This window comes from Euprymna scolopes, chromosome 15 (assembly GCF_053919585.1).
Source record: "Euprymna scolopes isolate OS-2025 chromosome 15, ASM5391958v1, whole genome shotgun sequence".
NCBI lineage: Eukaryota > Metazoa > Mollusca > Cephalopoda > Sepiida > Sepiolidae > Euprymna > Euprymna scolopes.
In genome coordinates, this window is record NC_136496.1 from 97,926,803 (window position 1) to 97,946,608 (window position 19,806).

The 19,806-nt window shown below is 32.7% G+C and overlaps 1 protein-coding gene across 1 annotated transcript in view; it reads right to left on the bottom strand.

Moving 5' to 3' along the window:
• LOC145294025 (enteropeptidase-like) overlaps nucleotides 1-19,806 on the bottom strand; it is a 212,099-nt gene that overhangs the window by 183,220 nt on the left and 9,073 nt on the right. Inside the window, exon 2 of the mRNA XM_080140992.1 lies at nucleotides 16,402-16,516. Coding sequence (XP_079997118.1) covers nucleotides 16,402-16,516 — 115 coding nt within the window. The remainder of the gene's footprint in view (nucleotides 1-16,401; nucleotides 16,517-19,806) is intronic.

A 19,806-nucleotide genomic window follows, 5' to 3' on the forward strand; every position in this document is an offset into this window, starting at 1 on the left:
CCCAATAAGTCTGATGTTTGTATATTTTTGAGATGAGGATTGCTAATTATTTTTTGTATTATTTGGATTATTCGGATTATTGTTCTTATCTTGGTTGTTTTTCTCACAACGTTTCGCCCGATGTAACCCCCGACTGCTTTCAGGTTCATTTACATGATGTTATTGATGAATGGTGAAGAATCGTTTTCTGCTTTTTTTCAGCAAATGTAGCCATTAGAAATTCAGAACACAAATAGCGCCAAGTCTATTTCCTTTTTTGATAAATCTGTGTCCGTTCCGTTCGATGCTTGTATATATTCGAGATATATGAGGATTGATAATTATTTCTTGTATATATTTTTTTATTAATAACATAATATACAAATATGAATTATTTGTCAATTCAATAAAGAAAACATCGATGGGAGGAGGTGTTATAAATACTCTTTATACCTAGGCATTTCGAAGAGTAATGTTTTCCATCAGAAGAGGATGTATAGAGCAAGGTAACAGAATGAAATTCGACATCTAGCTTAGGGTACATTCGGAGAGAAATATTAAAATATCTTATATATAAGGGAGATGATAGAAGTGGGATAGGTGGGGAATCCGGGTAGTTGTGGGACTGACTCATTGTGAAGCCACCCATTGTAAGAGTCGGCGTCCAGCAATTCATAATCGTGATCTATCAATTTTAAGACTGAGGTTGCAGGCGCAGGAATCTCTAGAAGTCAAAAGTAGTAGATAATCCGCGAAACCGTTAAAGATAAATTAAACGAGATCTCCGATTAACAGAATATTTTCACCAAGTCACATCCTTACATACATAAAATAAAAAATGAATAATTCCGGAAAATAATGACACTTGACATAGAATTCGAGATTGCTGTATTGATATGAAATAACATTTATTTACGTGTTAGAGAAATATTAATTCAAATCGTTCCAATTTTGGTGTTTTCTTATAACGAATGTTCATTATGCAAGCTTTGCTAAATGGAGATCTCGTGAAAATGGCATCAAGTTTAAGATTACTGATTTTTATGGACAGAGTGTCGCACGTGGTTGGAATGTGGTTATTTTTCTGAGAGAAAAACAGTTATTAAACCGTGTCAATGAAATGCGTGTGTGAGTGTGTTCATCACATAAGAAAATAGTAGTTCGAAAAAAAAAACATTGTTAAAAAGAAGACTGAAATTCCCGTTCGATGTGGTAATTTTCCATGGTGAAAATGTAAGGTTCATGTGATTGGCGCGCAAATTCAAGGCGAGCAATTTTAAAGCCTTCCAAGGGCGGAGTTATTTTTAGATCTAGTCTCGGGGAAGACAAGAGAAGAAATTGAAACACAACTAAACTGATTTGATTTCGCGAGCGGATCATTATATACAGGTGTTCTCGAATATTCCAGCCTGTATTTTGTACCACTGTGCGTGAAACGCAACGTAGTCCCTTTATTCCATGCGTGCGGATTATCAAATTGCAACATCGCACGCTTGTGTGTTCTGATATACGTAGGTGTTGAAACGGTTATTGTTACGAAAATGTCTCTGCCGAAGATTTGTTCCGGCCGTATGTATGGGTGTGGGTGAACTTAGGCTAAAGTGGAGACTAGAAAGTAATGGAATTATAAAACTAGATATAGAGTAAATATTTCGATGTTTCCCCATACTGTATGAAGTATAGTTTAGGCCAATATGTGGCTAAAGATTAGTAAAATTGGGAAAGGAGCATTAAAAATAGTGTATTACGTAAGAGATGCGTGGGATACGATCAAATGGTGTGATTGTTTAAGCATGAAAACGGGGGGGGGGATATAAGGAAGCGGGTTGTGACATGGAGGGAAATACAAAAAAGATGATCGTGTAACAGGATAGTCAAATAGAGAATCTCTATCTTTACTATTATATAAAAGCGACTTTTTGTATGTGTGTGTGAGTTCCTTCCTTATGCGTTCCCAAACGATTGAGCCTAACTTTAGCAAATTTCACACAAAAGTATTAGTTTGGTGCTAAAATAATATTTTTTACATTCAACTTCTGGCAGTGTTCTTAATAGGTTTTGTACAGAAATTTGTCCGATAAGTATCGACAATCGAAAAAATAAATGAAAAATCCTAAAAATAGTATTTCTTTCTTATAGATAAAAAATAATTTTTACAGGAAAATATTTTACTTTGCACCAGCAAGGGAGATAATAAAATCTGAATAAATAATTTGTTCTTAGAAGAAAGCAGATTTGTTGACATTTGGGAACATAGCTCAGTGGTAGAGCGTTCGTCTATATATCGTATGATCCCGTATTCAATCCCGGTTGTACCTCATGGTTTTATTTTAATTTTCTTATTAATAAACTGAATTTACGATAAAAGAAGAAACCATTTAAAATCGCCGCAAATTATTTCTTTGTATGCATATTTTAAAACTAAACATTAATCAAAAGTGACTTTTCCAAAACATTCATCGTCAAGCCCAAATATCAGCTAAGGTGATATTGTAAAAAAAAAAAAAACACAGACGAAGTTTGATGAACGGCATTATCGACATTACTATTTTTTTTAGCGACCACCACATTGTCCGAACGATTAACTCTACACCTTTCAGGCAGAAGCTCGATTTGCCAACACCTAAAGCAACATGACTGCTCACATTTTCAAATTAGAAAAATCCTAGTTGAAAGAACAAAAATCATTCATACATCAAAACAATATGATATAAATGCCGATGTACACCAGGGGTCGATCATTGGCCCTTTATTATTCCTAATATTGATAAAGGACTTCCCTGATGAAATTGTCTCTAAGATGGGTATATTTTCTGATGACACCACGTTCTATAACGGGCATGAGAGTGAAACGAATAAACACATATCTAAGGCAATAGTGGAAAACCTAAAGAAAGACATCCAGTCTGGAGTGAAATGGGGACAAAAATGAATGGTTATATCAACATATATCCCTATATATAAACATAAACTAATATCTTCATACATCAACATTAATATTCCCCGTATATGTACATAAGCTAATATCCTCATATCTCTACATAAAATAATATCCCTATAAGTCAACATAAACTAAAATCTCTATATATCAACATAAACTAATATCCCCATATATAGAAATAAGCTAAAATTCCTATATATCAACATAAACTAATATCCCTATATATCGACATAAGCTAAAAACCCTTATATATCGACATAAGTTTAAATTCCTATATATCAACATAAGCTAATATTCCTATATATCGACATAAAATAATATGTCTATAATAATATCCCTATAAGTCAACATAAACTAAAATCTCTATATATCAACATAAACTAATATCCCCATATATCGACATAAGCTAAAATTCCTATTTATCAACATAAACTAATATCCCTATATATCGACAAGCTAAAATCCCTGTATACCAACATAAACTAATATCCCTATATATCAAAATACGCAAATATCCCTATGTATCAACATAAGCTAAAATCCCTATATATCAACATAAGCTAATATCTGTGTATATAAACATAAACTAATATCCCTATATATCGACATAAGCTTAAATTCCTATATATCGACATAAACTAAACTCTCTCTATATGGACATAAGCTAATATCTGTGTATATCAACATAAGCTAAAATCCCTATATATCGACATAAACTAAAATCCCTATATATCAACATAAGCTAATATCCCTATATATCAACATAAACTAATATCCCTACATATCAACATAAACTAAAATTCCTATATATCTACATAAGCTAATATCCCTATATATCAACATAAACTAAAATCTCTATATATCAACATAAACTAATATCCCTACATATCAACATAAGCTAAAATTCCTATATATTAACATAAACTAATATCCCTACACATCAACATAAACTAAAATCTCTATATATAAACATAAACTAATATCCCCATATATATCTACATAAACTAATATCCCTACACATCAGCATTAACTAAAATCTCTATATATCAACATAAACTAATATCCATATATATATAGACATAAGCTAAATTCCTATATATCAACATAAACTAAAATCCCTATATATCAACATAAATTAAAATCCCTATATATCAACGTCAACTAATATCCTTATATATCAAAATAAGCTAATATCCCTATATATCGACATAAGTTTAAATTCCTATATATCAACATAAACTAATATCCCTATATATCGACATAAACTAAAATTCCAAAATATCAACATAAACTAATATCTCTATATATTAACGTAAACTAGAATCCGAATAAATTAAGATAAACTAATAGATCAGTTCGCAGGAACAATTGTATTTACACTCTTCAAATTAACATAAAAGTATCAGTAATGATTTTTTTTATTTCAACTTCTCCAAATCACTACCATTTTTTTTTTTACACAGTGATCACCACTTATCAAGGCCCGGAAGCCACTCGAGGATAAGGGTTATTGCAAGTACATTACGTTAGTGTGGAGATTTGATGAAGTGTTTACTTAAGTGGGAGGTTCATTAGGAATTTGTTAACGTTGGACTTGAAGACATCCAAGTTGTAGTCCGGTGGGAAGCAGGCAGACGGAACAGAGTTCCACAGGCGTGCAGTTCTAAGAAAGAAGCTTTGTTCATGGAATCCACATTTTGATCTAGGCACAGATATAGAGTGGGGAAATTTTTCACAGTGGATTCAGCTAGACGGGTGGTTTTCGTGAAAGATTGGCGAGGGGGGACCAGAGATTGGAGTTCAGACAAGCACCTGCCATGGAAATAACGATAAAACAAGGATAGGCTCGCAACGTCTCTTCTGTGAGAGAGAGGTTGCAGGGTAGAGAAAGGGCATCCCCCACTAAGCCACGAAGTCTATTTTGTACTCTGTCAAGGCAAGATAGGCTGTTTTTAACAGCTCCTGCCCAGATACGGCAACAGTACTCCATCCTTGGACGTACTTGGCTTTTATATAGATCAAGAATTGCATCAGTAGTGAGATATCTTCTGGAGCGGTAGAAGGATCCCACCATCTTTCCAGCGACCTTGGCAACAGACTTGATGTACGTGTTCCATTTCAGATCAGGAGTAAAGGTCAAACCCAGAAGCTTGTCAAAACACCTAGACGAGAGCCATCCATCACAATTGATGCCATATGGGGATCAGAGCGTTGATGATGTAAGGATAGGAGTTTGGTTTACCATACCAAATATTAATCCTTTCTATAAATCTTTAATCTGTTGTATGAATCCGTATTTGAAAGATTTACATACTGAGGTGCTCATGATTCGTCTTTACGATCTGAACATCATTTTAAAATATGCAAAATATAATGTAATCGAGGAAACATAACAACTTGAGAGTTAAATATTTATAGATTTATAAAGAATCGGAATCGGAATTGGTAATTGTATCGAAATCGGGAATGTAGTACAGAATCGGGAAAAATATTTGAATCGCCCCATCATTACTAGATATATTTTCCAAATAACAGCAAAGAAAATTCATTAAAGATGTGTTTCAAGTGTTAAAGAGCTAGTAAAATCTAATAAAAATATATCTATAAGAATCATGGAAGTTACGCAACTTAATTATTGAAAACAGTGAAAACCTGCTTAAAACATATTACAATGTGTTTTTTAAGCAAGTTTCACTGTTTCCAATAGACGTGATAACTTTTATATGGAACGCATTAAGTTAAATTTACAGTGAAAACTTGCGTAAAAGCACATTATACACACCTCTTAAACGAACCGATTATCATACAATAAGTTAATACATGAAAAAAAAATCAATTACAAAAGCAAGAAACCTTGACCTGATTGGTCAAAACTAACTTTATATTTGCATTTTACTGAGTGAACTTCCTCCAAATCACCTACATTTTCCAGACAGCAGAGCAAAAACTATTTTATTTACAAGTGTTATTAATGGCTACTAGTCTTTTTTCCTCAATATTTTGTCAGTTGAGTGATCTTGTTAAATGTATTTGTCTGTTGGGTGACATTAGTCACGCTTGTGATCTATACTTCCGTTATGAATTCAAAATAGCATATTTTAATCCCACTTGTTCGTTTCTTTTTTATTTTCGGCCCTACCTTATATTATGGTGACCTACAACTGCTTCTTTATCGTCTGCATTTGTTGGTCAGTCCAATTTCATTTTCTAACAGTGATCGGCGTCTGGTTGGAACTAGATAGCGACAAAAAGATCGATTGTTTCTCTCTATTGATGTGGTCATTCATGAATATCTATTTATATATTCACACCCCTTCCTTCCTGTATTGCGTGGAGATGACGTGTTATGAATGACCACATAACACGTTTTGTCCTATCAAAGTCAAACGTCGTATAGAGAGAGAGAGAGAGAGAGAGAGAGAGAGAGAGAGAGAGAGAGAGAGAGAGAGAGAGAGAGAGAGGGGGGGGGGGAGATTTACTTGTATAAGGTCGAGTTTAAGTGCGAGAAAAATACAGCTACCACAATTCCCTAAATTGGGGAATCTCAAATGAATCTATTAAGATCCATCCTCATGGAAAGCAATAAGTAATGTCGGTTTGTAGAAACAAAAGTAATGAAAAATAAAGAAAAATATAAAAGATTGCGACGACCCCTTAGACAAATGTTTTTCGAACACTTTTACCTTCGTAAAACCCCTCCGATAATAGTGATGTCCTAAGAAACTCTCACATAAAAAAATATTTTACAATCTTATTTATTTATTTCTCATTCATTATGCAAGCAATATATTTTTCATAACTGGTTTAGGTAAAAATATTCTTTCTCAATTTCTTTTGACAATTTTGAAAAAAAAAACAACACAAAAACACAAAAACAAAAAAAAACAAATAAAAGAACAAACAACAACATACTTTTTTGACAACTAATTCAAACACATAATAACTTTTTCCAGTTTATTCACAATTAAAAAAAATAACTGTAATAATAATTTCCGTCCATACCCCCACCCCACCTCTGGAAAATGCCTTTGGAGATAATTAATATTACTACCAGTTATATATTAATACCAACGAAACTATTGGGTATATATATAAGCAAACAGGAGAATAAATTACACATGGCTCATTCAGAATATTAATTTATTAGAAATTGTTTATGTGTAAACGAGATATAGCCATAGCTGTGTTTAGGTGTTTTCTGATTGAAACATGTAGGTAGTTACAGCGAGCTTCAAAAATTAAAGAGTTGGCATAAATATATATATATATATATATATACATATATATATATATATATATATATATATATATACATATATATATATATACATATATATATACATATATATATATATATATATATATATATATATATACATATATATATATTAGAAAGAGGCTTGCTTTTTTCTGTTGTTCTTGGCCTTCGGGCCGGGATCAAAGTGTAGTATCTGTTCTGCAGATACTGCACTTAAAATAATTTGTACCAGTCAATGGAGGGGAAACCCTCTATACTGAGACAATTATTATTTTTGGTAACCAGAGTTCCCCTTCTTTGCCTACTTTTAGGGGAGCTGGTTTTTACGCCACATTAAAAACGGCCTTGTGCCTAATTTGCTTTGCTGGGGAAGCAAATACATGCATATATATTTACATTTTTAAAACCAAGGTAACAAGGAAAATTTTTTGTGTATTTTTCAATCGTGTTACAATTGTTTCGACACCATTCGGATAATTTTAAACTTTACGTTGTTCAAAAATATTTTTAAAAAATGGCGTTTCATCAGACAGATAAAAAAAGGACACTGTTATTAACGGTACAAAGCAGTAGAATACACCTCGCCATGTTTTAACCATTTTCTGATGGCTGTGGAATTTATTGATATATGTACATTGCCTCTGGCTGACATATTTTAATATATTACACTTTTGGATAAAAAAACAACAGTTAATAAGATATATATATATATATATATATATATATATATTCATATATATACATATATATATACATATATATACATATATATATATATATATATATATATATATATATATATATATATATATATATATATATCTGTGGAAATATGATTTTTTCAATTATATTTCATTTTTATATATACAAATCCTTAATTTAAGAAGCTCAATTTGATTACAGAGAATATAATAAATAAATAACAAAAGTTCCAAATTTCATGATGGTGACCATCTTACAATTTATCTCTTTAATTTCGTTGACACATACAGTAACTTGACAGTAACTGTTTCGTAGCGCAAAATCATTCACTTCATTCAATACTATACCAATTAATGGATCTATTTTACCTTTAACTCATCAGAAGAAGTAGCAACTATCAATCCACCAAAAGAAAATTAAATGCAGTTGGGCATAAATACAAAATCCGAACATTGCAAGAGGAGTGTAAATTACCTTATTTTTAGCTTACATTATATATATATATATATATATATATATATATATATATATATATATATATATATATATATATATATATATATACTAGCAAAAGTACCCGTCGTTGACTGGGTTCAAAAACAGCCTACAGAAAATTGACTCTGATTTATGAAAGTATGATAGGTTATGAAAAGGAAGGGTTGTAAAGAGATAGCTTCAAATTTGGGGGTATCAAAACCAAAGCAAAATATGATGAAAGTAAAAATAAAATAGATAAACCCCATAATTTATTATACCATGCCTGTTCACACTGAAACACTTATCAAAATATTCTGTGGATCTATATTAAAAAACCTTGTTAAACTTTGTGACATATTTCCATTCCATGGAGGCCAGGCGAGAAGGCAGACACCACAATTTTATTTTACCATCCCTATTTAAGTTAAAACATACTTATCAAAGTATTCTTATATACATCTATATCAAAAACACTTGTAAACGTTTTTTTTTATTTTTAAATTTTTTATTTCCATACTTTGTGGACACCACAATTTTAATGAACCACCGTTCTGCCAGATCAAACATACCCATTCCTGTGTCTCGATACATCTTCTATCATTATATGTAATCAGTTTTTTAAAATAATCAACCATATAGGAGCCTATTCGTGACCACACAAACACACACACACACATACACACACATTCAGCTTTATATTATATATATATTATATATATACATATATATATAACTACTTCATTTACTCACATAAAATTAATATACGAAAGTATAAATTTATGCGTAAACCTTAAGTATTTACTTCAAAAGTGCTCAATACGTAGGTAGAGCTAGTTAGTACGTTATAAAATATATATGGCGATTAAGCTACACTGAATATTCCGCGTTTCATCCATTCTAGGACTCTTCAGACTTATGCGCGAATTTTGTGGTTGTCTGTCGTTTTTATATACGCAACTTCTATTGAGATTTTAGTTAGCCAATCAGCTTTCTAGTATCCACCGCGCCCTTCCTATCAGCCAATGAACATGCACTTACCGGACAAAGGCTTATTTGACCTCTGGTTGACCTGTTCCTTTGTGTGTGCTCTATTTAGTCTGGATATCTAGTTTCTTGACCTGTTTTAAATCTAGGTTAGGGTGTTTTATGTTAGTTTATATATATATATATATATGTATATATATACACATATATTTGTGATAGTTTATGTATATTTATGTTTATTTAATTTATTTATTTGTTTATTTTCTATTGTTTTTGTTAGTTTTAAAATTATTTGGTATCGCTATCCTAGAGTAAATTTTATCCTGTGAACACAGTTGTTAGCTATTTCTCTTCTACAGTTTAATAGATTTTGGGGTTCTTTAAAGTACAGGATAGCAAACTTTTCATGAAGGCATAATTTACATGGGTCGTCTAGATCTGTACATGTGGTAGCTTGTCCTATTATTTTCCATTCGACTACCGGCGAATGGCCGCTTTCCTTGAGTTCCCAGTATTTATTCGCTAACGTTTTTCTCATACAGTGTTTTTTATTGTTGTATGTACTTTTGTGGTCATAATATCAAGTTTGGAAATCTAAAGAAGTCATACCTACGTAATATTTCTTGTTATCCGGTTTTTCTTTCGCAAATATTGTGGCCTGGTAAACTATGCTTTTGGTTAGGCATTTATTTTGAAGTGGGCGAAGTGTGCGATGTCTACAGTTGCATTTATCTTGTTCGTTATTAGTATTTTTATTTTTATTTCTAGTATGGCTGTTGTTGTCCGGGGTTGGTTTCTTCTTCTTCTTCTTCTTCTTCTTCTTCTTCTTCTTATTATTATTATTATTATTATTATTATTATTATTTCTGCTAGTGTTAGTTTTATTTTTGTCATGGTGTCTACTTTTTTATTGTTTATTTTGTTGTTGTTTACATTGTTTTTATTTAAAATTTTGTTATTATGTGCTTTAATTATCATCTCTAAATTTTCGCAGCAGCTGTAGGATAATTTTAAGGTATTTTTATTGAAAATTTTGTGTACGGGGTTGGTTGCGGAAAGTGTTTTTCAATAAGATCTAGAAATTTCTTGCCAAGTTTTGTTTTTAACATTTGATTGTATGGGACCGTATACCAAATTATAGTTCTTTTTCTTCTGTTTTTAATTTTATTATAGTTATTGGTGTTTTGTTGCTTATATTTGATATCCATATTTTTGTATCCACTATTTTTTAGGGCTGTTTCATAGAAATTGGATGACCTGTAAAATGCATTTTCATCGCTTGAGTTATTGCTGAGTCTACTTACGATTGAGTTAGGAATCTGTTTTATAATTGATGGTGGGTGATTGGACTTAAGGTTTACGTATATTGGAGTAGCGTTATCTTTTAAGTAGGGTTCATATGTGTTTTTATCTAAATTTAACGTGACGTCCAGGAAGTTTGTTATTTTTATATTAGCTGATACGTCTGCTTTTAGGCCTAATTTTTTCATTTCCTTGTGTATGATTTTCTTAAAGTTATCTCCCTTGACTTTTTTGGAGTCTTTTATTATAGCTAGTCCGTCATCTCTATACAGGCCGATATCCGTAGTATCAAATATGCTTGTGATGGTATATAGAATGTATAATTCCACAAGATCTGATGCATCTGCAGAATCCCTAGCACCCATCGCCAAATCAAACGAATTTGTCATTTTAGTTTTTATCCATTGGTTATTGTTATTTATTAGAACTGATTTTCTACATTTTTTAATGATGTTGATTTCTTCCGAGGATATATCAATGTATGCCTCGGCAATTTCTAGGGCAATGTTAAAAAGTTCTTCGGATATCGAGGGATAAAAGTCTATGATGTCGAACAGTATAAACGTACATTTATCTTTGTTTTCTATATTTTTAAACCAGGCAGTATTTGCCCATTGGTTTAATCTAGGTCTTGTTTGATTTGTCTGTTTACTCTAGAAAGCATTGTTTTGCTAATTCTACCTATTTCTGGTTTAGTTGGGTTTATCAAGCGGGTGCTGGGATTATTATTAAAGTCCCATTTGTGGTCTTTAAGCAGAATGTATGCCTCTCTAAGTTTCAATTTGCCAACTTTATCGCTAATTTTTAATTTATCGGTAATTTGTTTACTTTCAGTATTTATTATATCTATGTAGTCGCATTCGTTTGTATCTAGTTTTTTTGTAGTTTTTGTAATGTTTTCTGTGATTAGTTTTTTATATTCTTGTTTATATATTTTATATAAGTTTCTAGTTTTATCTGCTTTTACAAATATTTTATTAGAGTTGTTTATATTTCTAACGATTTGGTGTAGTTTCAGTTGGAATTTCTTATGTTGATCATGGAATTCTAAGTTTTTAATTACATTTAAAAGGTCATTTTCAAAGTTTATCAAAAGGTCTACTGTTTTCGCATTTTTAAGGTGTTTAAAATCATAGGATTCTTTTTTGTTTACGTTTTCATTTTTAAGGAAGAAATTTGCTCGCCATCGCACTCGACGTATTAGTTCATCTGTTTTTTTAATTAATTTAATAATATAGCTATGCTTGCTAGGTGTGGGGATGTTTTTAGCGATGTTTCGAAATTAACTCTTTCCATATCTATTTTTAATGTGGTGAAATAAATTCTTTTGAGAGTGCTCAACTGTTTCAAGAGCTAAGTATAACTACTTCATTTACTCACATAAAATTAATATACGAAAGTATAAATTTATGCGTAAACTTTAAGTATTTACTTCAGAAATGCTCAATACGTAGGTAGAGCTAGTTAGTAAGTTATAAAATATATATGGCGATTAAGTACAGAATAGCTATAATATACCCATCCCGGTAACATAAGTGCATAAGCATCAATAAAGTGATTTTTAATATCGTATTCAGCTAAATCCATAACAAGCGACATTTGAACGAACGGTTTATTTTATTGATGCTACACCATAATCACGTGATTAAAATTTTAGCAGACGAAACATGGGGAATCAAAAGAGTAAAGATTTCCCTCCATTAATATGTTCATGAACGTTTACCTAACTTATATAATAAAAGTTAGGTAAACGTCGATATCGAAATTTTGAAATGAAAGTTAGTTTTATTAAAAAAACAAAAAACAAAAAAACGAGGTGTTTTTTTTTCACTTACATTATAAACTTTATTTGAACTTTACAACAAACATTTACATACATAAAAAATAGACTTTATAGATAATTTATAATAACTTTTTTAAAAATTATATTTAACGAATAGTTGTTGTTTATACGCAAATTGCCATTTCAAATCTTACGCCAAATGAACCGCCATGTTGCTATGGCAACACGCACACACGAATTTTTTTTTAATTTTGAACTTCTCTTACATTTAATATTTTTTTTACATTTTTGAATTTTTTATAAACTGATTTTTAATTAGATAATTACCGTAAATTTTTTAGCAATAAACGCCATATATATTTTACTAGCGAGGGGTACCCGGCGTTTGGAGGTGTGTGTGGAAACTCCGAGGGTGGGGAGGTTAAAAATGTTTTGGTAGGTAAGTATGAGGATCGAACTCGAACCGTTGAGGCAAAGTTGTAAATTAAAGTGTGAAAAAAAAAGTGCTACATTAACCATTGCCCCACCGCGAGATGCCAGCGGAAATACGTTTGAATTTATTTAATTACTTGGATTTGGCAGGTGCCCGTTTTAATGAGTTAATGAGGTCAAGTTTGACTGCGGGATTTATTATTTTCCCAAGATGTTATAGGAAAAAGACTAACCCACATGCGGCGAGTGACAAATGTTGAATATTTATCTTCCTGAAATCGAGCAAATTAAATAGACAGGCGAGCTTCGTTGTTAACTGTGAGATATTACGATTTGTATGTGACATAAAAAGTTTTAAAAAGTTGTGAACCGACCGACCGCTTCTCTGAAAAAAGCCTTTTGTAGATATACAGAAAAAGCGAACGCACATACATACATTTTCGCTTTTATATATATAGATAACTAACTAACTATATATATATATATATATATATATATATATATATATATATAAAGCAAAAATGTGTGTGGAAACTAGGAACAGTTTTGATTGGCTAATCTAATAATCAAAACTCCTCATAAACGATGGTTCAAATCGTCTTAATTTCATCATGAAAGACAATAATTTATTGTTAATCTTGGGGGCGTTAATTTTTTTCTAAGTGATCATTTACAAAATAAAATTATACGAAATTACACCCAAAAGACATTGTATATACGAAAATTTCCATTCCAAATCTTACGCCAAATGAACTGCCATGTTTCTATGGCAACACGAACACGCGTACACAAGAAATATTTTTTTTATTTTGAACTTCTCCTGTATGTAATATTTCTTTACCTTTTTGAATTTTTTTAAAACTGACTTTTTTACTTAAACAATTACCGTAAAATCTCTAACAATAACAAATTCGGTAATCTTGAAGATTAGCCTTCCTTTGTTTACAAAGCCGTGGACACTAGGAATAGTTTTGATTGACTAATCTAATAAATCGAAACTCATAAACGATGATTCAAATCGTCTTAATTACAGCATCAAATGAAAGACAATCATTTATTGTTAATCTTGGGGGTGTTAATTATTTTTTTTTTTTTAGCCTTCCTTTGTTTACAAAGCCATTTGACGGAAGTGACGTCCAACATATTTTTAGCTACGAATTACCAAAACTGTACAAAATGAATCTTTTTATTTTTTTAGAAGTTTTATTTAAACAGTCTTAGTTTGTATTTATTGTACTTTTTTTTTAGAAGATATAAAAACTGTTTTCCCCCATTAGGAACTGTTTACTCTTTTGACTCCCAATGTTTCGTCTGCTAAAATTTTAATCACGTGATTACGGTGTAGCATCAATAAAATAAACCATTCATTCAAATGTCGCCTGTTATAGATGTAGCTGAATACGATATTAAAAATCACTTTACTGATACTTATGCACTTATGATACCGGGAACAAAATACTATTTTAAAATATAGCACAGTAATATTCACCACTTTATTTTACATATTTCTTTTCCAAAGGACCGTTTGAATACATTGATTTAAATTTAAAATATTGAGTAATTATTTCTAAAAAAAAAAAAAAAATCAGTTGCGCTTGTGCGTTATTTCTTCAATTTTGAATAATTTTACAATTATAAATGAATAAAAATTAAGGTATACCAAAATCACTTTATTGTACTTATGCACTTATGTTACCTGGCTCGCGAGTGTATTCTAACTTTTCTGTACTTTCACCTAACAATTTAATAAACATCAATAAAATAAACCATTTAACGCGCAAGTGCAACTGATTTTTTTAAAAATAATTACACAACACTTTAAATTTAAATCAATGTATTCAAACGGTTGTTAGGTGAAAGTACAGATTAGTTACAATACACCTACTAGCCCCGTAACATAAGTGAATAAGTACCAATAAAGTGATTTTTAATATCGTATTCAGCTAAATCCATAACAAGCAACACTTGAATCAATGGTTTATTTTGAATGAATTCGCGTGTACTTTAAAAAAATGTATTTCGCCACAAAAATATATTGTAAAACTTGAATTTAACTTTCCTTTCCGTTTCTTTTTACTTCTTTAAAATCAGATTATCATCGATTATTATCGTGGGTACTACTATTTACAAATAATTAATATAACCCCCAGTAAAGTTATATCAGCGCTAATTAGTAGCAAATAACTGGGATGAATTCCTAATCACCATTCTAGTTAAATAATCATTATCGCTGCCATAAAAAAATGATAGAATTTAACCATTTAACCAAGTTTAGTAATGACATACATTCTGAGTTTTGCAATTACTATCATTATAAAAAGTTTTAATAACAAATTTATAAATACACCAATTAATAAACCAACATTGAATAAACAAATGAAATAATAATAAATATTAGGGTGGTCTAATAAAAGACCGATTTTGTTTAAGTGAGAGAAAACAAACCTACCACTATCAAACAAATGGTGCCACATCTTTTTACCCTTCTCTCTTTCTTCTCTCTTCCTTCGTCTTCCCCTTTTTCCTTCTTCCCCATTCCATCTCCCCTACTCCCTTCATTCCTTTCTTTCTTACGCCTCTCACACCCTTCCCCCCTCCACCGTTCACTAGAAGCCTAAGTAATGGTCAACAGATCCGGGTAAATCCTAACCTTTTCGCAGATATAAATAGGAATATTAAATTAAAACAAATAATAAAAAAGGAATTTAAGACACATTGACCCTTAAAAGTCTCAGACAGGCAGCGGGCAACAGACAGGCGAACCTCATACTTATTTAAGACAGATCTATATAGCTCTGGGTTTAAGAACCTAACTCTCCAACTCCTTAACCCTACAAACTCCATTCCCTAACAGCAATATGAAAATGAATGAATAAAGACACGAGTAAATAAGTAAATAAACAAATGGGAAAATAAATAAAGCAACAAATTCGCACCCAATCAACCCTGTTGTCCACACAGCTGAACCTTCACCCCCATGACCCGTTTACAAAAAAGCCTTCTTTTGCTGAAAGTTGATTTTCGTTTTTCATTAAGAATTCCGCTTTCGGAAATAAGCGTTGTTGCCTGAAGAGGTCTCTAGTTACTAAATAGTAGAAAACCGAAACATGCTCATGACTGTGTAGTAATAAATTACTGCTTATGTAAAGACAAATTTAAAATGAAACTTGCTCTACTTCCGTATTGAGCACTCTTGCATTAACCTCGTTATATTTCACTGGTTACCCTACTTTTGAAAAATAGCAACCTCAAATTATATATATATATATATATATATATATATATATATATATATATATATATATATATATATAAACTGATAATTATAACAATAATAATATTATGAATGATAATGTGGAAGCAAAGAGACTTATTATTTTTATATTTAGAATAATCTCTTAAAAGTTATTATAATTCATGATTTTTTAAGAAAATCAAAATAAAATAAGTCATGGTGGTAGTTTTGACCCAACGGATCACGGGTACATTTAGTATGGTAAATATTGTAAATCTGCATTAGAGTAAAAACATTTGAAAACTTACTTGTCGGTAAATCTGTGGTATTAGCATGGACTGTTGTGACTAAACAATTAAATAGAATTGAAAACTGGAGTATAGTGCGTATCCTTATTTCTTCAGAATTGGAAAACAGAAGCGCCTGAAAAATAAACAGAAAATGAATTTTAGAAAATTATATACTTATAATAAAAACGTGTTGGCGACTTGCCTGTGAAATGACTTGAAATAATTAACTTTTTCTTTCGCCTAAAAAGTTCGTGTAAAAGCTTCTTTTTTCTTTGCGAATCTCTAGGTATTATTGTATTCAACGTTTGGGTCCATTTTAAATGTAATAGCAGCATTATAGAAATTGTTTCAATTATATCTGGTGTTGTTGTATGTAAGCACGCGTTAACCGTTCACATAACATTCCTTATGTTAAGAATAGGTAGGTTTAAAAACACTTTTTAAAGATCATCGCAAGCTGGCCTAATAGTTACCGCACTTAACTCATTGTTTTTAGGTTTTGGTTTCGATCTCAGCTCGAGTATTTCTTCCCATACAAGAAGTTAACTGTTTAGAAAACAAAACATAATACTCGTCGCATTAGACCTCTTCAAAATTGACCTTTTTCTTCAAACATATGGAAACTGCTATTATTCCCATTCTCCAAGGTCTAAATTAGCTAAATATACCAGTTATTGTGATCTTGGACCTTGGCTATTCCTGCCTCAAGAGCCATGTAATTTTATTGTTGACGTTTTTCAAAAACGCTGCAAAATTTGGGATATTATGTTCTTATTTTCATTGTAGCTTTCCAGAAGTTGATGCTATAGCATTGAAAGTGGTACCAAATGAAAGCGAATAAAATCTTGCATATGGTAGTAAGCACAATAAAACACATGAACACCTGTGTAAATTTTAACTAATTTTAATGCACAAACAGCTGGGACACTACAAAAAATCAGTTTGGTAGTATGATAGCACTGCACTGACACATATATTGCATAAGAAACTGTCAGATAGGATGTTACTAATACATGTATTATCACTTGTTCAATGTGGCTTTTTTTGAAACTGTCAAATTTTTTCCTGTGGTACTCCACAACTTGTAGTAAGCAGTTTATTTGCTCTGGGTCACTTGTGATCTGAGTTGCAAAGTCACTCATTAGTTTCACACCCCTCTCAGCCACATCATTGGTCACTTTCACTGACCTCACAAATTTCTGTGCATTCCTGTAGCTGTCATTGTCTTCCCAGGTGTCAGCAGGAGTAGTGAGCCAGTCACATTTCACTCGAAGAGCATCAAACAGAAAGTGAGACTCTGGCCCTACCAGGTCTATGAGAACTGTAGCTGCATTGACGACAGGAAACACTGGCTTGCCTTTCCTGTAACTCTCAGGTTTCTCTGTTTCTGACAGCTTGACTGCGAGCTTCTCTTTTGCAAACTTGGTCATGCTGGCATGTGAACTGAACAAGGTGAATGGCACTAGTCCTGGGTCAGATACCAGCGGTGGTTGTTCATTTTCTTGAGAACAGAGGTTGCCAGTTCATAGTCATACTGCTTGTATTGCAGCATGTTCTTCATAAGCTGGAGGTCATTGATAGGTGCATCAGCTACAGATGTGTTGGTCACCCAGTGGCTGGTGTTCATCCTCTCCAGCTTGAAGATAGTGTCCGTGTTGTATTTTAGTTCCTTGGAAAACATGAGCATCTTCATACAGTAAATGTTCCTGGCCATCCAGCGGGCTTGGTGAATGGCACCTGGCTTGGCCCAGTGGATACCTCGAGGAGGTTCCTCACCAAGCAGAATCAGGCACAGCTCTGCCACCTCTCTGTAATCTGCCCTCGGACTTGCTTCCTCAAGGAAATTGCTTAAGACTGCAATTGTGCTTGTCTTCTTCTGTTTCAAGTCTTGTTCAACTAGGCCCAGAACTCTTGGGCAATCCTTAACCAACTTGTCCCACTTCTATTTCACATTGCTGAACATTGGGTTGTCAGGTCTCTTGACCTTGCTGAACACAGCCTCCCATACACTTCCAATTATTACCTCTGATATGTGATGGCGACAAGCGAAGTAGAATACCTTTTTGCCTAGTTTTTCTTCAATAAGCTTCGCTGCACCCTTGTTGATGCCACTGTTGCTTGCTGTGGTATCAAATACCAAGCCTACAATGTTGTCTGTGAGACCCCATGCTTCTATCAGTTCCAATGTAGCATTACACTGTTGGATTCCTGTGGAACTTTCTATGAAGGGCACACCAAGCAGCTTCCTTTCTTCATACTGTGGAGTACCAGAGACGAGCACTGCAAGACTTTCCACTGGGTATCTTTCACCAAGAACATCCTGTAGAAGTTTTCTATCCCAGTGTAGTGTGCAGTAATCTGGCGGACTTTCCTTGAAGTTATTCATGTAACTTTGGCACACGTTATGACGAGTGATATAACAAAGTCATCAAGATCTGCGCCCCCTGCCTTCAACACTGCAGACACCATGGCTGTAGTCTGGTTGTCAGAGAGTGACAACCGATCTGCAGTGCTACAAATCTCTTCACTGGTCATAACTGAGTGTGGAAAGTGTAAGGTTATCGTACTTGGTTTTGATGAACAGCTTGGTGTTTTCTCAGTGTATCTGAACCCTCACTAGTACCAGAGCTTGACTGTTCTCTGGGTCTTCATCACTTGAAATTTTCCCAACTTCTGCTGCTGCAGCAGTCACTGATGATAACATTCTCTCTTCTCTTTCTTCTCGGAAGCTTTTCTCTCTAGACTTCTTCTCAAACACCTTATCATAACCTGACATGCGTGCCAGGCGAGTGGTCTGTTGGTCCAAGTAGAAATTGACGTCCTCTTCCTTGGTCTCCTTTGTGAGCAGCCTGTTGCTTCTTATCCCCTCCACAACATCCTTTGCTCCAATATCAAATAACTTGTCTAAGTCCTTCAGAAAGTTAGCTGGTTTCTCTTCCTCTGGTTTGTTATTTCTTCCCTTGTTTTTAACAATTTTCCTGTACTTTTCATGGAGGATCATGAAACGGTTGACTGTATTTGGTCTAGTTAGTGTTTTAGTCCTTGCCATATTCCAGAATGGCAAAACGACATCCACTGTATCATGGGCTAAAGACCTATTGTCACTGTTGGGATTATCATTCCTCAAATGCAGGAAATACTGGAACACCTGGCGATTAGTAGGAAGTTGAGAGCCCCTGATGCTGGAGCTGGGTTGCCCAATGAGAAACACATCACTGAATGACCTTATGGCAGGAGTTGCCACCTTTCTTCTCTTTTCAGTTGGTTCATCCCGTTCGCTTGTATCGCTGACCACTTTCCCACAGCGTAGTTGTCTTCCAGATGCCATGTTGTCAGCAGTTCACAAATCTTAACAAATCAGCTTTAACTTACAATCTGAAATGAAGAGATAAAACATACTTAGTGTTATAAATTATATACATG